This window comes from Montipora capricornis, chromosome 5, assembly GCF_036669925.1.
Source record: "Montipora capricornis isolate CH-2021 chromosome 5, ASM3666992v2, whole genome shotgun sequence".
In the NCBI taxonomy this organism is placed as follows: domain Eukaryota; kingdom Metazoa; phylum Cnidaria; class Anthozoa; order Scleractinia; family Acroporidae; genus Montipora; species Montipora capricornis.
The window spans coordinates 2,125,097-2,134,893 of record NC_090887.1 but is presented as its reverse complement, the minus strand read 5'-3'; the positions used below and the strand labels follow the sequence as shown (position 1 = coordinate 2,134,893).

General features: G+C 41.1%; 2 protein-coding genes across 5 annotated transcripts in view; one reads left to right on the top strand and one right to left on the bottom strand.

The window, feature by feature from the left end:
• LOC138049087 (uncharacterized) overlaps positions 1 to 3,991 on the top strand; it is a 31,612-nt gene extending 27,621 nt beyond the window's left edge. For all 4 annotated transcript variants that reach the window (XM_068895210.1, XM_068895212.1, XM_068895211.1 and 1 more), the window contains 3 exons: positions 1,927 to 2,108; positions 2,537 to 2,879; positions 3,119 to 3,991. In XM_068895210.1, coding sequence (XP_068751311.1) covers positions 1,927 to 2,108; positions 2,537 to 2,879; positions 3,119 to 3,603 — 1,010 coding nt within the window. In that variant the 3' untranslated portion in view covers positions 3,604 to 3,991. The remainder of the gene's footprint in view (positions 1 to 1,926; positions 2,109 to 2,536; positions 2,880 to 3,118) is intronic.
• LOC138049089 (uncharacterized) overlaps positions 1 to 9,320 on the bottom strand; it is a 25,263-nt gene extending 15,943 nt beyond the window's left edge. Inside the window, exon 1 of the mRNA XM_068895213.1 lies at positions 8,381 to 9,320. The gene's annotated coding sequence lies outside the window, so the exon portion shown is untranslated. The remainder of the gene's footprint in view (positions 1 to 8,380) is intronic.
• Positions 9,321 to 9,797: the final 477 nt, after the last annotated feature.

Sequence of the window (9,797 nt, the reverse complement as noted above, 5' to 3'; positions counted from 1 at the left end):
CAACTCTCACGCGATAGAAATCTCGAGCTCATAATCTAATTGTTTAATAGATATTGAGTACGTTATATACATACATGCCTAACGTTTCTCTCTATTTGGATTTTTGAATAGCACCCAGAGACGTGCTAGTATCTCCGAACATACAAAAACGAAAATAAATAAACTTAGTCGAAAGAAAGGAGATTAAAAGAATAGAGATTACTTCATGGAAAGTGCGCGCGTACGATTTTTATTCACGAGTTGAGAAGTATCGGAAAACGAACCAGTTAGCACAGCGAATGAGTGAGTCTCCTGATACTCTTCAACCAGTGAATAAAAATCGTACAAAGCACTTTCCATGTTGTTATTTGTTTATTTGACAAGTACCGAGATTTATGTGCGAAAGTTTGCCGAAGAAAGTTCAGTTTTGAGCGATGTCAGTCAAGAGGAACGCGAACGATAAAATTTCACTAGTGAAAAAACGTCGTTCGTCCAATCGAAGGATGAAATTTCACTATTGATGATTTCACTATGATTTCCGTGCGTAAATCTCGGTACCTACGAAATAAAATTCAATATATATTTACATATGTACAAGGTATAAAAAATATTTACCAAATAATCACTCTAGAAGGTAACTCCTAACGCCGCGGCCGCGCTCGGATGTAGGCCAAAAGTTGTGGTCGATCCTAACTGCTGGTGCCTGTAGATTCCTTTGTCTATGCATTACAAGCGCGCTGTTGAAAGAGTGATGTGATATACCGAGGAGCCAAGCCATATTGCATAGGCCTTTGTAAACCATGGTTAACATGTTCGGGACTCTCTTCTCAAGTTGTACCATATTGAGCATACTCAGTGACACTGAATATTGAAGCGGCCTGGTGTGTTTTCTAGGACTAAGCGCAACGCCTGCTTGTTAACTTCCGTGCACCACAAAATGCCATTCTGAAAAATACCCAAAGCTGCACCATTTGCAAGCTTGTCTTTGATTGGCTAAGGTGTCTTTTCCGGTGGTGATTGTGGTCAACCAATGAACTTCCTGCTTTCGTAGAGTACGTCACGTTTTCGGGTTAGGGTTAACATTTTTGGAACACTTGGAATGTTTAAAGATAGTCCAAAAAGATGTTTTTATCACCGAGATGAATTTGATCTGTTGGTATATCTTAGCGTGTGTTTCTTTGGTATGATCCGTTTTTGGCACATCAAAGGAACCGATGAATCCTTGTTCAGTGCGGATTTATCGGTTCCTTTGATGTGCCATGATCCGTGTGATCTCGGATCAAAAATAAAAAAACGGATCATACCAAAGAAACACACGCTAAGATATACAAACAGATCAAATTCTTCTCGTTTATTAAAAACAATATCTTTTTGGACCATCTTTAAACATTCCAAGGAGCCGAAAGATATATTTCAGAGGTTTTAGGCTCAATCTGCTCGTTGGGTGCCCTTGTCCCAAGATCTAAATTATTATACTTCTTGATCTTCACTCCATCTACTATAAATACTGAGAAATCCAGATATGTTAGCCGATCAGATTGCAGGAGTCGTGATAAAATGAGAGCTGTTTATAGCTAAGCTTTTCAACTCCTGGCTTTTCTTGTAAACAACCTAAAAAAGTACCAGGCTGTTCAATACTTGTGTTTGGTGAAGTAAGGAGGGAGGGGGGAGCCATCAAAGTAAGGTGGGAGGGGGGATATCATGGAGAGCACCAAAGGAAATTCTATCGCAAGGCACATAGCAGACATCCAGGCAAAACGTTTAGCTCTGAGCTATCGAAGTCAGAATTTATGTCAGTAGCCCTGAATCAAGATAGTGACAGAAGTCCATTAGTAGCTACAGGCTGTATTCTTACCAACAGCGCCGAAAAACGAAATAAATGCTCATTTCAATGCGATGAGATCGTATCTTCACACTCCACAAAATGTTATTTGCCTTTCTGTGTAGGTCTTAAGGAGGACGTTCTCGCAGGCCAGGAATGGGGCTTTGTTCTCAGTGTGCTGGGTGGAACAATAAGAGATTTGAGAACATTAGTTTACCAAGAGGAAGATTATCTACAAAAAGCACAGGATGGAACACTGCAGGAGGGAGCCAAGAAACTCGCTCAGAACTGGTTCTTTACGGAAGAGGTGAGTACACGTTCAGCTCTTCAACATCTAAAACACCCATTTGTTTACAGAGGATCTGTTGAAATCAATGGTGGGAAAATATCTCCATTAACCACTAGTTTCTTTCGGAGCCATTATTAGTATTGTCACGCAACAGTCTCCCTACTCCTTCTTCCCCGAGAGAGGCTGCGTGACGAGCCAGACCAAAACTTGGAAAGGGATTGTCCAGTGCGGTCGAAGAAGACTTGGTTCGTAAGTAATACATTAAACGGCAGTCGGTTTTACTCGCAAATTTTGCTGTTTTTAAAAATGTGAAATACACAGCGCATGATCGTGGAAACGGTCCGTATAGTGAAATCCTGACCAAAAAAAATCGGTTGCTGGGATTTTCTTTTCAGACTATCATATACTCCGCACGTAATACGATTATCCTTGGTTTTCGTTTCCAGGCCAACCGTGATTCCTGTACTGTCCAAAGAGACCTCGCTGCTCTACAGAATGGAATTCTATCTGGAACAGAAAGTATCACTATGACTTTATACGAAGCTTATGCCAACCTAATCGGCCAACAGGGGACGGGTAACATCTTTGATTTGGCCAAGTTTATCCGCGATATGCAAGAAATGCAGGCTCACGTTTATGCGATTATGGACGAGGCACTCGACTATAAAGACATATCACAAGCTGAAAAAACTCAAGAGAGACAGTTGTTGACATATGATGTAGGCCAAGTAAAACCACTGCAGACTCCCAACATAGCCAGGGCCATTAACATCGTAATGGACCATTCAGGTGAGCTCTAGGAACCTTCAATAAGGCTCAGTCACTCAGGTGCCAAGCTCTCACTAATCTCGCAACTTCATGATCACAGTCGCGGTGTAAAATAGGTGCGATTTAAAGAGTGACTTTATCACCATTTTTCTGCGAAATATCCTGGATTTGAAAGACACCAGAGCTGAGGAAATCGGTAACCTCGAGCTTCGTGATTTCATTCCCACAATTTTTTATCCATTTATTTTTTTTGTTGTAAGGTTCGGCTGTCTTTGGTCGCATCAAGGCCAAGCACAACCCACATTCCGGTAAGTGCCTCACTCGCAAAGTTGTGGGGTCATCCCAGGAAGCGTATGTGGAGCTGCAAACCTGTTCTGACACAGATAACGATCAACTGTGGAAACTGTCAGATGATGATTATATTATACCCAAGTCACACGCAAATGAAGTCATGTACTTCCAAGGTGGCGGCAGTATTCCAAATTGGACGTGTAAGATTGGCCATACCAAATATTCCCAACCCAGAGTGCAGACCAAAATCTCATCAAGTACCACTTTCAAATTCCAGTTTTCCACTATTGATTTCACTTTGTTTCAAATAAAAAAGAGAAATGTAAATGAATGTTTGACGACACTGAGAGTTGGTGGTACAAACACCTTTACTTGCACGAAGCCGTGTGCAGCTATTGGTTCGTCAGGGTCAGGTGACACGTGGTTTGTGTGGGAGCCGAAGGAAGAAGAATAGTAACAAACTGTTGACGACATACAGAGCTGTTAACACCTGACTGTAAAACCAAAATCAAGGTTATTTACTCTGGCCAATCGCGACAGATATACTCTTTATATAGTCCAAGGAACCAATCAGTAGTCAAGGCAAATAAACAGTTACATGCCCTCAGCACAAAGCACGGGAAAACATAGGTTCATATCTTAATCCTAATTGGTTGAAAAAGTGGCACAAGCTTCTTTAGCCAATCAGCTATCGCTCTAAACAGAAAACCAAAGCAATCGAGTGGTTAGTTTCGACTGCCACTTAAAAACCACTAAATATTGTTTTTGAAGTCACTATGAGTGAAATGGTGTTAACACAATTTATTCTTTTGACTTAAAGTTCAATAAACATCAAGAAATTACGAAGTGTGTCTTGTGTTCCATAGCAAGCTTGTCTACCGTTTTCCTCAAGAGACTGTATAGCTGGAGATTGGAGTTATGATATAGGCCGAATCCTAGAAAGCCAAAACGCAGGGTCGTGAAGTCACTGCTCTAAGAAGACTTGTTTTGGGAGAAAAAAGGAACTCTTTCAAAATTTAAAATTTGAAGAATCAAGAGAAATTCGGTCGGAAACATGTTTTGCAGTGACTGGTTTCACCTTTCAAAATCATGGGTTGCACGAATTCTCAGCCTGATTCTCAGAGAGGGTCCGCAATAGGATTCTCAGATCCCGCTTTACCGCCCAATCCTGCCCTATTTTCAAAGATGCTTTTGCGCTAATTAGCAATTTGTTAAATAATAATTAACGCAATAGGACTCAAAGACCTCATACGGTCTGATACTAGCGTGGGTTGAGCGATAATGGAAACGTTTGACAAGTCCTGACAGCTAAGGTACAGAGCCAGCGCTATTCCTTACTTGAAACCTGACACAGCTATATGGGCAAAAGGACCATCTCCGCCAGCTTGCGGTTTTTGCGCTGGTCAACTCTGAAGATGAAGTCACATTGGAATTGAAATCCCTTGCCAATATTGCATCCCAAACCTATAAAGCAGACAGGAGATCCCGCTCCCACTCGCAACTGAAATTCCCGCTTTTCGCCCCTGTTTTCAGCTCAAATCCCCATGGTTCATGGTTCATTTATTTCACACTATTTACATAACATTAACATAGAAAGAAAAGTATAGTCACAACACATGGTTACAAGATAAAATAATTACAGTACAGGTTATAAAATGTGAGTGGTGGTCAAAGTAGCGAAGGCTTTCTAGTTGACCACCACCTACTTTTAAGTAAACGAAGAAATGACACTGAGCTTTACTGGGATATAGAAAAAAAAAACTTTTGTAGGGCCTAGGAATAATTTACAGAAGAAAATTGCATGTATGTAATATCAATATCAATACCAATATCAGCGCGAAAAAGAAAATCAAAATCCGCATCCCGACAAACCTATTGGGGACCCTCCTCGCTCGATTACACCAATATTTTGTATATATATGCCGAGATCCCCAAAACGGGTATATTACACTTCTCTTCCAGAATTCACTTCTCTTCCTCTACGGGTTTTCCTCTGTCTTTGACAGGCCGCAACCCTTTTAATGCAGTATAATCTGCAGACTCGTTCCGTAATAGTTCTCCAATTTCCTCAGGCTGTCATGCGCGAAATGCTGCCACACGTCCAGCACGTTGCCACATTTTAGGGTTGTTTTCAGTGTCCTTAAAGCGAAGTGCCGATTAGGCGTGATCCACTTACCAGAGTAAAGCAGTTGTTTGGCAGGTCTGTCATCACCCATGCGACAAAGGTGGCCCAACCAGCGAAGACGACTTATTTTGTCTGTTATTTCCCACCAACGCAGACACAGTTTCTTTAGAAAATAAACCCTTCACACAACATGTCAAAGGAAACAGCCCAAAGGAAACTATCCCTGGATCCTTTACGATAATTTGATTTACTGCTGATTCAGAAGCAAGAATGTTACGGCTTGTTTTGCTTTTCAGCTCTTCCATTTTCCACCATTCCTTCGGTAAGTTACCTCGTGCATTTGTGTTTTGTAAGGCAGAGCCTTCGTTTTTCGTTTTTAAACTTTTCTTGCAGGAGTAGAAAGGGTGGCAAGATTTTCGTAAAGCTCCCTACTTGATTATGCATACGCTCTTTTGTTTTCAGAAAACAATATCAGTCACAATAGATGTCCTTTGGGATTATTGCGTTTTATTCTTTGAAGTATATGGACTTGGAAAATTTGCGAAATTTGGGGGCGAAAATACGGAAAATCCAACACTTAAGCAGCAATTTGGTGGCAAATTTTCAGGTTAAGAGTTTTTCAGCTTAAGTAACGCGTAAGAAAATAGCCCCCGAAAAATAGAATTGCCTTTTAATGAGGTTATGACTACCGTGTTTCGGCAATGCAACGCGACAAAACGAAGCACATAATTACTGGGTTGTCTATGGGCAAACCCAGTCGAGGTCTACGTTTAGTTTGTTTGTTTTCGTTTTTCTTTTTTTTTCCGTGTCGGTAAAAGTCTTGCCTGTCACTCCCCTGGTAAGTAGTGTCTTTGTGTATAGAGCCTTCTGCGCGTATTTTCTTAGGATCGAGAGGGTAGTGGAACTGCGTAGATTTCTCTTGTGGACACAGAGAATCATTAACTTAGGCTGCAATGGCGTCGAAAGTCATGCAACGCGAATGGCGTTTTAGTGGATCCTTAAACAAAATATACCCTTATGGAGCTCAATAATGGAAAGTCAGTTGGATAAACTAGGCATGAATCTCAAAAGCGACGAGTACTGGACTTCGACAACAATCTATCGCCCGTCGAGACGAAATCAAAGTGAGCCGTATTTACCTGAAGTACATGGTAATTTGACACAATTGAGTTTCTTGTCTTGACGCAAGCAATGAAATAGGAAGAGGTTTTCGCCTCTAAGAGCAAATATGTTGTTTGTTTCAATAAAATTTTCGCTGGAAAAGGATTCTGTGGTATTTTCTGCCTTTGTGAATTATATCATGTTGTGTATTGAATTTGCGAGCTTAAGGTTGAAATGTGATATGGGAGAAGTTTTTTAGTATTGCTCTGTAAGCAGGAAGGGTTCACAGGCCTGTTGGAAGCGTGCTTGAGTTTCAACAAAATGAGCCCCAAAATCAGTGAAAACTTGTGACGCAGATGAATAATAAAGTAGCTGCTATTTCCAAAATGATGGAATTACCTGGTGATAAATAACGTCGTACGTGTCTTGGAGAGTAAATTTTGACTTTGCATAAACAAGAGTTGGGCGATTGTGATCTTTGTTTTGACTTCGCTCGTTTCATTGTCAAACTTTATAACACTTGACAGAAAAAGAAACTTACAAAAACCCGGTATCTTGCCATCATTTGACACAGATGCTTCACTGTTTGGCGAGTAAACATGCCGCGGTAACTTAATCACGGCGCCCGCTGAATTCCGGCCATGTCACTTTCGATTTTGCAATTTACTTGAACGTAGCAAAAATCTCCCAAAATGTTTGTCGCTGATCGTAACTTTTTATATTCTATATTCACGGTTCAAAATTAATGTTGTTTTCATGTCGTAAACATTTTATTCTCGATCGACCGTCCGGGAAACTATGGAGGTATATCTATGACAAAAGTCAATGATCAGTATTTGAAATAAAATCGTCCAAATCATGAATGCATCAATCCAAAGCTGCATGGCAACAAGCCCGGCCGATTCTGCAAATGGCCATCACAGAAAGAGGCATAACGAAAATAGGCATCACGCAAATAGCCATAATGCGAATAGGAATAACGCAAGTAGACATCACGCAAAAAGACATGACGCGGAGACGCATAACGCAAATGGCTATGGCGCAAAAATGATAATGCAATGAGGCATAAAGCAGGGCCATAACGCAGAGGCATAACTTAAACAGGAAGAAAAAGTTCGATAGCGATTATATGTTCTTTCCCTTGAACAATCAAATGACTTTTTATTAGAGCTGAAATTATTTACGGAGCACACAGCTAGTCTCAATTCTTCAAAGGGCCTTTGCGTTATGGCTATTTCACATTATGCCCTTTGCGTTATGAATATTTGCGTTATGCCTTTCTGCGTTATGCCCTTTTTGCGTTATGCCTCTTTGCGTTGTTCCTCTTCACGCTATGGCTATTTGCGTTATGGTTATTTGCATTATGCGTCTCTGCGTTATGGCTTTTTGCGTTATGCCTCTTTCCGTGATGGCCATTTGCAGAATCGGCTTGTTGCCATTCAGCTTTGGATTGAAGCATTCATGATTTGGACGATTTTATTTCAAATACTGATATTGAATTTTGTCACAGGTATACCTCCATAGGAAGCTTCCTTCTGCTCTTTCTGAAAACTGTGTATCAATAGTTATTTGCTTTTTCATCAATATTTGTTTTGCATAAAACAAGCTAACAGAATCTGTACCTTGCTGAGTTCGCATTTGTTAGCGGTAATAGTATTTTCGGTCAGATGTTTCTGTTTTTTATGAGGGGTTTATTGTTTTGGTCTCCCATCCTAACACTAACCCCGCGAAACAGGGCTTGACTTTAGTATTACAAAGCTGTCAGATGCTCAGAGGGCACACTTGTGGTGAAAAGAAGTTGTGAGGGAACTTGAAAATTATCAACATGTCAGCCCAGAAGCCAATGTTTCTCGCTTCTCTTTTATTTGTTATTCTTCAAAGACTGGAATGCTGTATTTCAATACCACACAATTCAATGCCTTCTGATTTTCTGTAACACGTACCACAGGCAACCCAGTGTATGCTTCACAGAAGCATCTCGTTTGCTCTAAAAATATGACTTTACCTTGTCGTCTTTTTTGTCAGTTAATCTTGCTTTCTTTCCGGTCCTAGATGCAGCGAATGCCAAGCCCTGTAAAGCGCCAAATTTGTTTCTTTCCTCTCTGAACGAGGGCATTTCGGGATAACGACCGGTGCGTACAGTGCGGGTGTTAGCTGTTCTCTCTAACATTGTAGAGATCGGCGATATGTTCAACAATGTTTCCAAAGGGATCGTTGTTGTAGTGGTGACGCCACAACCATTCTTGTAGGTAGCTATCAAACAGATCCTTGGATGTACCTGTACGAGGCATATTTCGTTTGAATCCCCACCATCTATTTTCAATGCCCTGGGTATGAGCACCTGTGTCTGGGTCGACAAATTTAGGCTATGGTTAACTTTGAGATGCTGGTAGCCCTCGCCTTAAATGCAATCATAAGCTTTCCACATGTCGCTCATCACGCGTGTTCCTGGCAATATATTTGGCAAGAGTGGATCTTTATCTCTGCGCTCTACTGGAACGAGGAAGCAGGCTTTGGTTTCTCGGCAAATGCCACCAAAGACCCACTGTCCTTGGATGAAACGACCTTTGTGATACTTCATTTTGCCAATCTTCGACTCCATGATCTATCTCAACAGTCGTACCAGGTCCGCCTATTGGCCCCGCATGATGTTTCATTATTCTGTCAGCACAAACCTCCCGGCAATAATCACCGTTTCCGACGACGTGGTTTCATCGTCCAACGAAGTTTCGTGCACTGATTGACTAGTGGTAAATTTGTGCACCCAAGCGTAAGTTAGGGCTAATATTTTTTCAATGGAAAGCCTACTGCCAGAAAACCATGAGTTCTGGCGTATTGAAGCTTGTCCATTGCAACTATCAATTAATCGATTTCGCATGCATAATGAAGTAGGGACCTGTACGGAAATTTTTCCCATCGGTCTCTTCGTCAAGATCACAACTATAGAGCAGTTGTTCCCAAACTGTGTTTATATCCTCGGAAACAAAATTCTCCGAAAAACAAAATACGGAACTAATTGACTTGAATTTGTTATCCGAGCGTTTCATTTTGACTGCGCATTCCATCATGCGATGGGGATCCTTGGGGAAAGCGTCCGAAATGTCAAATCTTCAGTTTCTGTAGTCCGATCAGTTATTGTGCAGCGGCACAACAGTTAGGAGATGTCTTTCTTTTGTTTTGTCCTCCATTTCAAGTTTTGTGTATGCATCCATCGGTAGTTAGGTAGTACTGAGAAGTTGTTATTAAAGACTTCATTGAACTTCTCATCTGTTGGGAACAACTGCTCTAGCCTTGCTGGTGACGAAGAGACCGATGTACATATTCATGACGTAATGGGTCTTTTCTCTCATAGAGGTCACAAATATCATGGTACACCCGTCTACATACATGCATACGTACATACAGTGAGATATTACAATTCT